The sequence below is a fragment of the Panthera pardus genome, unplaced genomic scaffold, assembly GCF_024362965.1.
Source record: "Panthera pardus isolate Hobbes unplaced genomic scaffold, ASM2436296v1 HiC_scaffold_25, whole genome shotgun sequence".
NCBI classification, from domain to species: Eukaryota; Metazoa; Chordata; class Mammalia; order Carnivora; family Felidae; genus Panthera; species Panthera pardus.
In genome coordinates, this window is record NW_026526821.1 from 23681796 (window position 1) to 23696347 (window position 14552).

Below are 14552 nucleotides of genomic sequence, written 5' to 3' on the forward strand. Positions count from 1 at the left end.
TACATGTGTCCCTTTGAAACAGCACACCTGTATCCCGTGGATAAATGCCTAGTAGTGCAATTGCTGGGTTGTAGGGTAGTTCTATTTTTAGTTTTTTGAGGAACCTCCATACTGTTTTCCAGAGTGGCTGCACCAGCGTGCATTCTCACCAACAATGCAAAAGAGATCCTTTTTCTCCGCATCCTCACCAACATCTGTTGTTGCCTGAGTTGTTAATGTGAGCCATTCTGACAGGTGTGAGGTGGTATCTCATTGTGGTTTTGATTTGTATTTCCCTGATGATGAGTGATGTTGAGCATTTTTTCATGTGTCGGTTGGCCATCTGGATGTCTTCTTTGGAGAAGTGTCTATTCATGTCTTTTGCCCATTTCTTCACTGGATTATTTGGTTTTTTTGGGTGTTGAGTTTGATAAGTTCTTTATAGATTTTGGATACTAACCCTTTATCTGATATGTCATTTGCAAATATCTTCTCCCATTCTGTCGGTTGCCTTTTAGTTTTGCTGATTGTTTCCTTCACCGTGCAGAAGCTTTTTATTTTGATGAGGTCCCAGTAGTTCGTTTTTGCTTTTGTTTCCCTTGCCTCCGGAGACGTGTTGAGTAAGTTGCTGCAGCCAAGATCAAAGAGGTTTTTGCCTGCTTTCTCCTCGAGGATTTTGATGGCTTCCTGTATTACATTTAGGTCTTTCATTCATTTTGGGTTTATTTTTGTGTATGGTATAAGAAAGTGGTCCAGGTTCATTCTTCTGCATGTCGCTGTCCAGTTTTCCCAGCACCACTTGCTGAAGAGACTGTCTTTATTTCATTGGATATTCTTTCCTGCTTTGTCAAAGATTAGTTGGTCATACGTTTGTGGGTCCATTTCTGGGTTCTCTATTCTGTTCCATTGATCTGAGTGTCTGTTCTTGTGCCAGTACCATACTGTCTTGATGATTACAGCTTTGTAGTATGGCTTGAAGTCTGGGATTGTGATGCCTCCTGCTTTGGTTTTCTTTTTCAAGATCGCTTTGGCTATTCGGGGTCTTTTCTGGTTCCATACAAATTTTAGGATTATTTGTTCTAGCTCTGTGAAGAATGCTGGTGTTACTTTGATAGGGATTGCATTGAATATGTAGATTGCTTTGGGTAGTATCAAAATTTTAACAATATTTGTTCTTCCTACCCAGAAGCATGGAATCTTTTTCCATCTTTTTCTTCAATTTCTTTCATAAGCTTTCTATAGTTTTCAGTGTATAGATTTTTCACCTCTTTGGTTAGATTTATTCCTAGGTATTTTATGGTTTTTTGTGCAACTGTAAATGGGATCGATTCCTTGATTTCTCTTTCTGTCACTTCATTGTTGATGTATAGGAATGCAACCGATTTCTGTGCATTGATTTTATATCCTACAACTTTGCTGAATTCATGAATCAATTCTAGCAGTTTTTTGGTGGAATCTTTTGGGTTTTCCATGTAGAGTATCATGTCACCTGCGAAGAGTGAAAGTTTGACTTCCTCCTGGCTGATTTGGATGCCTTTTATTTCTTTGTGTTGTCTGATTACAGAGGCTAAGACTTCCAATACTATGTTGAGTAACAGTGGCGAGTGGACATCCCTGTCTTGTTCCTGACCTTAGCAGGAAAGCTCTCAGTTTTTCCCCATTGAGGATGATATTAGCATTGGGTTGTTCATATATGGCTTTTATATTCTCGAGGTATGCTCCTTCTATCCCTACTTTCTTGAGTTTTTTTTTTTTTTTTATCAAGAAAGGATGCTGTATTTTGTCAAATGCTTTCTCTGCATCTATTGAGAGGATCATATAGTTTTTGTCCTTTCTTTTATTGATGTGATGAATCACATTAATTGTTTTGTGGATATTGAACCAGCCCTGCATCCCAGGTATAAATCCCACTTTGTCGTGGTGAATAATTTTTTTAATGTATTGTTGGATCCGGTTGGCTAATATCTTGTTGAGGAATTTTGCATCCATGTTCATCAGGGAAATTGGTCCATAGTTCTCCTTTTTAGTGGGATCTCTGTCTGGTTTTGGAATCAAGGTAGTGCTGGCTTCATAGAAAGAGTTTGGAAGTTTTCCTTCTGTTTCTATTTTTTGGAACAGTTTTAAGAGAATAGGTGTTAACTCTTCCTTAAATGTTTGGTAGAATTCCCCTAGAAAGCCATCTGACCCTGGACTCTTGTTTTTTGGCAGATTTTTGATTACTAATTCAATTTCCTTACTGGTTATGGGTCTGTTCAAATTTTCTATTTCTTTCTGTTTCAGGTTTGGTAGTGTATATGTTTCTAGAAATTTGTCCATTTCTTCCAGATTACCCATTTTATTGGCATATAATTGCTCATAATATTCTCTTCTTATTGTTTTTATTTCTGTTGTGTTGGTTGTGACCTCTCCTCTTTCATTCTTGATTTTATTTACTTGGGTTCTTTCCTTTTTCTTTTTGATCAAACTGGCTAGTGGTTTATCAATTTGGTTAATTCTTTCAAAGAACCAGCTTCTGGTTTCATTGATCTCTTCTACTGTTTTTTTTTTTTGGTTTTTTTTTTTTTTTTTTTTTTTTGGTTTTGATAGCATTAATTTCTGCTCTAATCTTTATTATTTCCTGTCTTCTGCTGGTTTTGGGTTTTATTTGCTGTTCTTTTTCCAGCTCCTTAAGGTGTCAGGTTAGGTTGTATATCTGAGATCTTTCTTCCTTCTTTAGGAAGGCCTGGATTGCTATATACTTTCCTCTTATGACTGCCTTTGCTGCGTCCCAGAGGTTTTGGGTGGTGGTGGTATCATTTTCATTGATTTCCATATACTTTTTAATTTCCTCTTTAACTGCTTGGTTAGCCCATTCGTTCTTTAGTAGGATGTTCTTCAGTCTCCAAGTATTTGTTACCTTTCCACAATTTTTCTTGTGGCTGATTTCGAGTTTCATAGCGTTGTGGTCTGAAAATATGCACGGTATGATCTCGATCTTTTTGTACTTACTTAGGGCTTTGTGTCCTAGTATATGGTCTATTCTGGAGAATGGTCCATGTGCCCTGGACACCCATCCTCTGTATTCAGCTCTCGTCCACTCCCTGCTTTTTCACTGTGACCAGGCCCCAGGCAGTACTTCTCTAACGAGTTTTGTCTCAGATGCGGCTGTTTTTCCTGGCCCCTTATTTCTGAAGGACTGCGGCTTTGACCTGTTCCGCCCCTCTGTGGGAGGGTCTCACCAAGCAATGGCCGAATGAGCAATGGCGGAATGTTGGCTGCACCCAAGAACGCTTGCTGGACCCTGCTGCTGCCGGTGCCCGGAGACTGCGGCCAGGTGCCAGCCCGCCCCAGAAGCAGCTCGTGAGACAGTGTAGCAGCAGCATTTCAGGGATTATGGAAAATCACAACACACATCTGGTACCTGGCTTCACCCTTACCAACCTTGCCCGAGCACCAGCAAATGTGGCCGCCTTCCGGGGTCTGCTGGGACCAGGTGGCTTCAACAGTCTTTATCAAATGTCCTTCCAGCAGTGGAACCACTTTTCCCAGTGTGGCTCAAGAACCTCCTGGACCCCACTCTGCTCCTGGGGATTCGCCCTTCCCACCAGAGCACCGCCAGGTATCGAGCTGCGGGGTTGCAGCCTTTGTGCTCCCCTTGTTTACAGTCTTAATGGAATTTAAACCCTCCCCTTTCTCCTTTAACCCTTTTTTGTTTAGTCCCCGTGGCTATTTCCAATTTTCCACTTTGTCTCCAGCTGCTTTTGGGGAGGGGTGCTTTCCCCGTGTTCTCCACCCTGCTCCCCAGTCTCCGTCGTCTCTCCGCCCACAAAAGTGGTTCCCTACCCTCCGCTGCTTCTCGCTCCCCAAATTTACCATTCCGCGCCGCATACCTGCTGAATTCTGTGGCTCAGGTTGTGCAGATTGTTGTGTTAATTCTCCAATCAGTTTTCTAGGTGTGTAGGATGGTTTAGTGTTGGTCTGGCTGTATTTCATGGACGTGAGACACACAAAAAATTTCCATGCTGTTCCGCCATCTTGGCTCCTCCTCTTTCTATACCACATCTTCTTTACCCATTTATCCATCGATGAACATTTGGGCTCTTTCCATACTTTGGCCATTGTTGATAGTGCTGCTATAAACATGGGGGTGCATGTGTCCCTTCGAAACAGCACACCTGTATCCCGTGGATAAATGCCTAGTAGTACAATTGCTGGGTCGTAGGGTAGCTCTATTTTTAGTTTTTTGAGGAACCTCCATACTGTTTTCCACAGTGGCTGCACCAACTTGCATTCCCAAGTTGGGGTGGGGGGGGTGGTTTCTAGCTTAGCTTTTTGCTGAAGGTTCAGCTCCATGTGGCTCCCAATGTTTTGTAGGGGCCCCATTCCTTCTCTGCCTCCCCTGGGCTCAAGGTCCTCTGCCCACACAGGCATTTACCTCCTAAATTCCTGGGCCCCTCAGGCAGCGCAAGCACTCTCTGTACTGTTTTTCAGTTCTTTTTTCATCTGGAGACTTCCAAATGTTTTTTGTTTGACCTCTGCTCTGCATTTAAAATAGTTTTTACTAGGGGCATCTGGGTGGCCTAGTCAGTTAAGCACCCAACTTCGGCCCAGGTCATGATCTTATGGTTCATGAGTTTGAGCCCAGCGTCTGGCTCTGTGCTGACAGCTCAGAGCTTGGAGCCTGCTTCAGTTTCTATCTCCTTCTCTCTCTGCCCCTCTCCAACTCATACTGTCTCTGTCTCTCTCTCCAAAATAAATAAAACATAAAAAATTTAGAAAACAAAAAAGTTTTTATTAAAACAATATGTATGTTCATAAAATTTCAACGAATTCAGGAAGGATACACAAGACTAATTAGGAATGGTGGTTGTGTCTGGGGATAGAAGTTATCTCTGGAGAATAAGCGGGGAATAAGGTGGGGATGGAGTCTTTCCTTTCACTTACTTTCTGTACCTTTTGGACTATATACCACAGACCCATCTTACACATTAAAAAATGAATACAACTAAAAAAATGTAATACTGTATTTTGACCAGCAGTTCTGGATTTCTGTAGCAGGAGAGCTTTCAGGTTATGTTTTGCTAGAACTGGAGCCCAAACTAAGTCTTCATCGCTGTCCTGCAGTGCCATGAGCGTGGTGAGTATGTGATAAGGCCAGCAAGCTCCTGAGCAGCAGCTCATTGCCTTCCTGCTGTGGAAAACAGTTTGGCAGTTCCTCAGAAAGTTGAACATAGAATTACCATATTCACCAGCAGTTCTACTTTTCCACGGATACCCAAGAGAAACAGAAACATATGTTCACACAGACACGTGTACACAAATGTTTATCAGCAGCATTATTTAAAATAGTTAAAAAAGGTGGAAACAACCCAAATGACTATTGGTGGGTGAATGGATAAACGAATGTATGTGCATACAATGTGATATTATTCAGCCATCAAAAGGAGCCAAGTACTGGGACTCCTGGGTGGCTTAAGTCAGTTAAGCGTCTGACTCTTGATTTCAGCTCAGGTCATGATCTCACGGTTCATGGGACTGAGCCCCACGTTGGACTCCACGCTGTCAGTCTGGGATTCTCTCTCTCCCTTTGTCTCTGCCTCTCTCTGATGTGTATGCGCACACTCGCTCTCTTTCAAAATAAATAAACTTAAAAAGCGGTAAAGTATTAATACGTGCTACATCTTAGAAGAACCTCAAAAACATTGAGCTAAGTGAAAGAAGCCATACGCAAAAGATCACATTTTGTATGATCCCTTTTATATGATATATCTGGAACAGGAAAATCCATAGAAACAGAAAAATCAATGGTAACCAGGGGCTGGGGACAGGAGAGACTAGTAAGTGATTATTTAATGGGTACAGAGTGTTTGTATGGAGTGTTGAAAAAGTCTTGTAAGTAGAGAGAGCTGGTGGCTACGTAACATTGTGAATAACTAAATGCCACTGAATTGTACTCTTAAATGGTTCATTGTGTTATGTATGTTCATTGTATGTTATGTGACTTTCACCTCAACAAAAAAAGCAGTTGCACAAAAGTGCATATAGTGTGATTGCATATACAATGTTCAAAAACATACAAAATTAAATAATGTTTAGATACACATAGATATTGTAAAAAGAAAAAGCCAAGGGAATGATAAATACAAAATTCTCCATAGTGTTAACATCTGGCAAGGAAGAAGGAACACCAAGGGCCTTCAATGATATTTATGATTTTATATTCATTAAGATAGGTACGTGGGAGGGGCATAGCTTAGTCGGTTAAGGGTCTGACTTCAGCTCAGGTCATGATCTTGGGGTCTATGAGTTCAAGCTCTGCTTCAGGCCTCAGGGCCTGGAGCTTGCTTAGATATCTGTGTCTCCCTCTTTGCCTCTCTGCCCCTTGCCCAGATGCTCTGTCTCTCTCTGTCTCTCAAAAATGAAAAACGCTAAAAAATATAAAAATTAAAAAAAAGATATGTACATGGGTATTTTTTCTTGTTATATTCTTTTATATGTATTTAATATTTTAATACAATTTGAAGACATACTAAGTGAAATAAAGCACACACAAAAAGACAAATACTGTATGATTCCTCTTACATGAAGTATCTAGAGTAGTTAAATTCATAGGAACAGAAAGTATAATGGTGGTTTCCAGGGGCTGGTGGGGGAGGTGGGAATGGGAAATTATTGTTCAATTTTGCAAGATGAAAAAGTTCTGGAGATCTCTTTCAAAATGTAAATATACTGAACTGCACACTTAAAAATGGTTTAGATGGTAAATTTTATGTTATATAGTTTTTACCATAACAAAAAAATTATAGTAATTAGAATTTTTTTTAATGTTTATTTTTGAGAGAGACAGAGACGGAATGTGAGTGGGTTGGGGCAGAGAGAGAGCAAGGCACAGAATCTGAAGCAGGCCGCAGGCTCCGAGCTGTCAGCACAAAGCCTAACGCAGGGCTCGATCTCACGAGCGGTGAGATCATGACCTGAGCCGAAGTCGGGCGCTCAACCAACTGAGCCACCCAGGTGCCCCAGTAATTAGAATTTAATTTTAGATGTGTGGAAGAACTGCTGACAAGTTCAGATATGCATGAACTCACCTAAGGAAAGTTGCATGCGAGGCTAATAGCTTTCTAGCTATAATATTAGCCTTTTGTCAAAGGCAATACAGGCAAATAGAAACAAGTGGGACCACATCAAACTAAAAAGCTTCTGCACAGCAAAGGAAATCAACAAAATGAAAAGGGAAACTACAGAATAGGAGAAAATATTTGCAAATCATGTATCTGATAAGGTGTTAATATCCAAAATATATAAAGAACTCCTACAACTCAATAGCAAAAAAAATGAACGATCCAATTGAAAAATAGGCATAGAAACTAAATAGACAGTTTTCTAAAGAAGACCTACAAATTGCCAACAGGTACATAAAAATGCTCAGCATCACTCATCATCAGGGAAATGCAAATCAAAACTATAGTGAACAGGGTGCCTGACTGACTCAGTCAGTAGAGCATGGGACTCTTGATCTCAGGCTGTGAGTATGATTTCCATGATGGGCATGGAGCCTACTTAAAAATTAAATAAATAAAATCTTAAATAAAAAATACACACACAGCAAGATATCACCTCACACCTGTCAGAATAACTCTTTGGGGCGCCCAGGTGGCTCAGTCAGTTGGGCGTCTGACTCTTGATTTTGGCTCAGGTCATGATCCCAGGGTCGTGGGATCCAGCCTCATGTTGGGCTCCATGCTGGGCATGGAGAGGTTCTCTCTCCCTCGCTCTCTGCCCTCTGCCCCTCTCTCCTGCTTCCGCTCTGTCAAAAAAAAAAAAAAAAAAAAAAATTAAATGAAAGGGAGGAGGACTTAAAGAGAATGGTTATCATAAAAAAGACAAGATAACAAGTGTTGGCGAGGCTACAGAGAGAAGAGAACTCTTGTACACTGTTGGTAGCAATGTAAATTGGTGCAGCTGCTGTGGAAAACAGTATGGGGTTTCCTCAAAAGTTGAAAATAGATGATGGGCAGCAAGATGGCGTCTGCCAGCAGGGTCGTTCAGGTAGTCAAGCCACATACTCCATTAATAAGGTTCCCTGACAGAAGAGACAATCCTAAACCCAATGTATCAGAAGTTTTGAGATCAGCAGGACTACCACCTCACTCTTCTTCAATTTCACAGCATTCTAAGGGAAGTAAATCACCAGATTTGCTGATGCATCAGGGTCCTCCAGACACTGCAGAAATAATAAAAACATTACCTCAGAAATACAGAAGGAAGCTTGTGTCTCAAGAAGAAATGGAATTTATCCAACGTGGAGGTCCGGAATAATCACTGACCGTGTGGCTGCTGTTTGCCATCAAAGGAATAGTCTTTACAATAAAGGACTTCCAAAGTGGCACATGAGAAGCTACATTAAACAACTTGAATAAATATTCTGTTAAAAAAAATGAAATAGAAAATTTAGATGGACACTTGTATCTCCTAATATATGTATGTTGGTCAGCTTCTCCACAAGCTTACCTAATTGTTTATATACTTATTAAAGTATACATTTTTAAATGTAAAAAAAAAAAAGTTGAAAATAGAACTACCTTATAATCTAGAAATTCCACTATGGGTATATATCCAGAGGAAAAACAGGACCTCAAAGAGATATCTGCACCTCCACATTTACTGCAGCATTATTTACAATTGCTAAGACATTGAGACAACCTAAGAGTCCATCAATGGATGAATAAAGAAAATATTATATATGTATATATATATAATATATATATGTATATCTGTACATATCTGTATATCTGTATATCTATATCTAACTATATCTATCTAACTATATCTAACTATTACTATCTATCTAAAATTTAGCCACAAAAGAAGGAAATCCTGCCATTTGCAACAACATGGATAGACTTTGAGGGCATTATCCTAAGTGAAATAATTCAGACAGAGAAAGATAAATATCACATGATCTCACTTATACATGAGACTAAAAACACCAAACTCATAGAAATAGAGAGCAGATTGGTGGTTTTCAGAAGTGAGTGATGGGGGTGGGGGAAATGGGTAAAGGTGGTCAAAAGGCACAAACTTCCAGTTATAAATTCTGGGGATGTAATGTACCTCATGGTAACTATAGTTAACAGTATGATATTGTATATTTGAATCTAAGAAAGTAGATCTTGAAAGTCTTCATCCCAAGAAAAAAAATTCTAACTATGTGAGGTGATGGATGTTAACTAAACTTATTGTGGCAACTATTTCACAACATAAACATATATTAAATCATTTTGTTGAATACCTTAAGCTAATACAACATTATATGACAATTATATCAATGAAACTGGAAAAAGATGAAATAGAAAAAATTTCATTGAGATAAAAAGCAGAATATCTTCATATACAGAGTAGGGTCTTTTTATAGATTTTTAAATTTTTTAACTAATCTCCACACACAATGTAGGACTTGAACTCACACCCCCAAGATCGAGTCACATGCTCCACTGACTGAGCCAGCAGGGCACCCTCAAAGTAGTTTTAATCTTACAGATAAGCATTAAGATTTTAAAAAGCAGCCTAATGTTTTTGAAGGAAAATCAGGCAGAGACTGAAAAAAACAACCCTTAGAATGGTTAATTTTTCAGAAAAATGTAACAATATCCTCATGTGTCAAATGCTTAAATTTGAGGGCTCCTGGGTGGTTCATTCAGTTAGGCACCTGACTCTTGATCTCTGCTCAGGTCTTGATCTCAGGGTCATGAGTTTGGGCCCTGCATCGGGACCTGTGTCAGGACGCACGTCAGGCCCCTGTGCTGGGGCCTTAAAAAAACAAAACAAAACAAAACCTTAAATTTGGTGAAACTAATTCAACTGGAGGTTAAAAAACAAACAAATCTTGGAGAAACACTCAGAAGTCACCAGGTAGCAAGTTTGATCTGGTATTCTGAACAAGAACTGATGCTGAGAGTAGACATACAGTAAGGTGAATGTGGAAACAGAGATAGTAATGCAGCAGAGACAGGCTTGATGTTAAGCAAACTCATCTGTTATTCCCGAGAAAACACAAGACTATGTTTTCCCTGTTGTCTTGTACTTAGTATGGCAATGTAATTGATTTCTGTTCAGTGTATGCATACATATATCTTGTGTGCTACTTCTGTGCCTGGTCTAAATAGTCTCCCTCCCACTTACCATTTTCTTCCTCTTCTCCTAACACCCAGCTGTATGTGGATGCCCATGAAAATCTCAGAATCACTGTGTTGAAGATGACGGAGACTTGGTTACTGTTTTATTGAGTGCCTGGATACTTCATGAAATAGAGGCACTACCCTATTCCTATCTATTTTGAATTTGTATGAATAAGAAATAAATTTCTGTTTAGCCATTTGTAACTTGCTATCCATGACAGAAAAGTACTCTTGTCATACTATCAACAAAAAGAGGGGAGAAAAAATTAGAGGCAGAAGGATAGCTATTCCAACACACACTATGATGAGAGAGAGAGAAACAATGCCTCTTTCTACTGGAGACTAACCCAAGATAAGTGGAGTCAGGGTTCTGCCTCCCACCAATGAATGCAAAATGGGTCCTGTAGTTTCCCTTCCTGCCTCATCGAAGTGAGAACATGGGCATGTGACCTACGTGGGTTCAGTCATATGGTTCTTTCATGAACTTTGAAACTTGATGTCATGATGTGAAAGTACAGGGTAAGAGATTATTCTCTATAGCTAGTCTGAACTGGGCAGAATGTCTGTATCCATTATGTATTATTTCATAGGAAACTTCCCTGAAGATGTAGTGACTTAACACAACAATTATTATTTATTGCAATGATATGGATCAATGGGGCAGTTTTTCTAGTGGTCCCTTATGCAGGTGCTGATAGCTTGTGGCTTAGTTGAGGCTGCATGGTCTCCGATGGCCTCACTTGCATGTCTGTGCCCTAGCCGGGATGGCTGGGATTGCTAGGTTGCTGGGCTTCCCTCTCAACATAATTTTTGATCCTGGAATTCTTGGTGGAGGCATTACCAGAGATTGAGATTAGGAGATGCAAGGCCTGTTAAGGCTGAGGCTATGAAGTCACACAATGTCACTTCTGCAGCATGGTATTAGTTAGATGAAGTCATAACATGACCTCAGGTTCAAGAAATGGAGAAATGGACTCCTCTTCCTCATGGAAGGACCTGAAAAGAATTTGTCACCATGTTAAAACTACTATAGTGTCCCACAACATCGAGAATCTGGTTGTGGTGGCAATAGTTGTGACATTCCAGGTTGGTCATTCCTGGGGTCGTCTTTGGCTATGTCTTGCCTCAGACTGATTCTCTAGATTTCATAACTATTCTGTAAACTGTTAGATGTTTAACCAATGAGTTGTTTTTCTGCTTAAATTTTTAGCAGTTTGTTTCTGTTTCTGAGACCAAGAATTCCAACTAACACAGATAGCAAGGATCAAACATCACACTTCTGCCAACAGCACTGGAGTCTAGAAATGATGGAACATGCCATCAGGCTCTGGAGCTACTTTTGCAACCTAGGATCTTTTACACCCAGCCAAACTATCAATCAAGCCTAAGGACATTGTGGTCTCCAGGGCTCCCATAACAAATTAGCACAAAATAGGTAACTTTGTTTTTAAGTTCATTTATTTATTTTGAGAGGTAGGGGGGAAGAAAGAAAGAGAGAGAGAGAGAGAGAGAGAGAGAGAGAGAGAGAATCCCAAGTAGGCTCTGCACTGAGCCCAGTGTGGGGCTTGAACTCACGAACAGCAAGATCATGACCTGAACCGAAACCAAGACTTGATGCCTAATTGACTGAGCCACCTAGGTCCCCACAAATCCTCTCTTTTATCCTTTATTTTATTTTATTTTATTTTATTTTATTTTAATTAATTAATTTTGAGAGAGAGCATGTGTGAGCTTAATCAGGGGAGGGGTAGAGAGAGGGAAGAGAAAGAATCCCAAGCAGGCTCCAAGTTGTCAATGCAGAGCCTTATATGGGACTTGAACTCACAGTGAGTTCGTGACCTGAGCTGAAGTCGGATGCTTAACCGACTGAGCCACCCAGGTACCCCTAGGTAGCTTAAAACAACAGGAATTTATATTCTCTCATAGTTCTGGAAGCTAGAAGTCCAAAATTCAGGTTGGTCCCTTCTGGAGGTTCTGAGGGGGAATCTCTTCTATGGAACTCTCCCCTGTGTCTTTGGTTCCCAAATTTTCCTCATTTTATAAGGACACCAGTCATTGGATTAAGGCCAATCCTAATCCAGCATGAATTTTTTTCTAGCTCAATTACATTTGCAAATACCCTATTTCCAAATAAGGTCACATTTACAGGTACCAGGGGCCAGGACCTGAACATATTTTTTTCAGGGACACAATTCTACCCACTGTAAGCAGAATAATGGCTTTTCTAGACATGCAAGGATTCAAAACGTTTATCTTCTATATAGCCTTTCTTAGGAAATTATAATGAACAGTAAAAGGAAAGTAGTCCTTGGGGCACCTGGGTGGCTCAGTCGGTTAAGCGTCCGACTTCGGCTCAGGTCATGATCTCACGGTTCATGAGTTTGAGCCCCGTGTCGGGCTCTGTGCTGACAGCTCAGAGCCTGGAGCCTGCTTCGGATTCTGTCTCCCCCTCTCTCTCTGCCCCTCCCCTGTTCATGCTCTGTCTCTCTCTGTCTCAAAAATAAATAAAAAACATTTAAAAAAAATAAAAAAAAAATAAAAGGAAAGTAGTCCTAGTTCACTACTAGACTCTATAGGAAACAATATTTGTCTAGTCACAATAATGTGAACATGATAATAGAATTTGGACTTTTAGAATCTATAGTTATGGACTATATAGTTCTATATAGTTAGGGACTATAGTTCTCTGCCATCCAATATGGTGGATGAGCATGTGAAATGTAGCTAGTGCAAGTAAGAAATAAAAATTTTCATTAGTCTGAATTTAAAAGTGAACACAATTCAGTTAAGTATACCTTTAAGTATACTTGTTATAACTTGGATATGTAAATCTACTTTTTATATTATAAAATTTTATAAAATGTATAGATCATGTATTTGATGAAAACTGAGTACTCAAATTTAGCTTTATCGTGAGTGTAAAATACAATTTGGATTTAGAAGACTTTGTTTCAGAGTGCCTGGGTGGCTCAGTCGGTTGAGTGTCTGACTTCAGATCAGGTCATGATCTTGCAGTTCATGAATTCAAGCCTCACTTTGGGCTCGCTGCTGTCAGCCTGTCAGTGCAGAGCCTGCTTGGGATTCTCTGTCCCCCTCTCTCTGCCTCTTGCCCCGCTTGCACTCTCCCCAAAATAAATATATTTTTTTAAAAAGGAGACTTAAGTTTCAAGCAAGGAGAATGCAAAATATCTCAATAATATTTTTATATTGCATACATGTTGAAATGACAATATTTAGACATTAAATATTGGTTCACATATTTCTTTGGGATAGCACCGCTAGAGACAAAGCACATGAAGCTTAATGACACAACAGAATGTAAATATTATCCTTGATGTAGAAGTTCAAAATACCAATGTTGGGACGTGTAAAGGGAAGATAATTGACAAATAGAAGTGTATGGCACAACATTCTCAAAGAGAAGGGCTTCAAGAAATCTTGTCTTGTAGCTACAGAATGAGAAATAGATGTTAGGGTCCATTATATAAAATTACAAAGTAACCAAGAGGGTACTACTAAACATAATGATATGATGTATATAGCAGGTAGAGTACACATAGTATCATGATACAGTGGTATGAGCATATCATTTTTTTTTACATTTATTTTTGAGAGACAGACAGATCACAAGTGGGGGAGGGGCAGAGAGAGGAGGTGACACAAAATCCCAAGCAGGCTCCAGGCTCTGAGCTGACAGCACAGAGCCCGACGCAGGGCTCGAACTCACAAACCTTGAGATCATGACCTGAGCCGAAGTCAGACACTCAACCGACTGAACCACCCAGGTGCCCTCCCTCAATTTTTTTTTTTTTTAAATCATTTAGAGATACGGAAGCAAATGTTGAAGAACAGTTAGAAGAGGATGTCTCTGGGGCGCCTGAGTGGCTCAGTCGGTTAAATGTCCGACTTCAGCTCAGGTCATGATCTCACTGTCTGTGAGTTGGAGTTCGAGCCCTGCATCTGGCTCTGTGCTGACAGCTCAGAGCCTGGAGCCTGCTTCGGATTCTGTGTCTCACTTTCTCTCTGCCCCTCCCCTGTTTACGCTCTGTCTCTCTCTGTCTCAAAAATAAATAAAACATTAAAAAAAATTAAAAAAAAAAAAGAGGATGCCTCTGAGGAGAGGCCTCAGGTAAAGAGGAATAAGGGCAGTTGCTTCATGTTAAAAGCCTTTGTGGACAATGTGATTTGTTTTGGTTTTGTTTTGAAAAAATAATTTGCGGGTATTTACCTTGGTGATAATTGTCAAAAAGAAAATGAATTCAATGCTTGAGAGGTTTTAAGAGTAGAAGAGACCAGGGGCACCTGGGTGGCTCAGTCGGTTAAGCACCTGACTTAGGTTCAGGTCATGATCTCACTGTTCGTGAATTTGAGCTCTGCGTCGGGCTCTGTGCTGACAGCTCAGAGCCTGGAGCCTGC

At 40.1% G+C, this 14552-nt stretch overlaps 2 protein-coding genes across 8 annotated transcripts in view; both read left to right on the top strand.

Annotated features, from left to right (window-relative positions):
- CUNH20orf173 (chromosome unknown C20orf173 homolog) overlaps nt 1-14552 on the top strand; it is a 30328-nt gene that overhangs the window by 7501 nt on the left and 8275 nt on the right. For all 7 annotated transcript variants that reach the window (XR_008417739.1, XR_002082499.2, XR_002082497.2 and 4 more), the window contains one exon: nt 11347-11571. The gene's annotated coding sequence lies outside the window, so the exon portion shown is untranslated. The remainder of the gene's footprint in view (nt 1-11346; nt 11572-14552) is intronic.
- Nucleotides 7966-8508, top strand: LOC128773475 (alpha-ketoglutarate dehydrogenase component 4-like). The gene has a single exon (XM_053890317.1). The coding sequence runs from the start codon at nt 7966-7968 to the stop codon at nt 8275-8277; it is 312 nt and encodes a 103-aa protein (XP_053746292.1). The 3' UTR covers nt 8278-8508.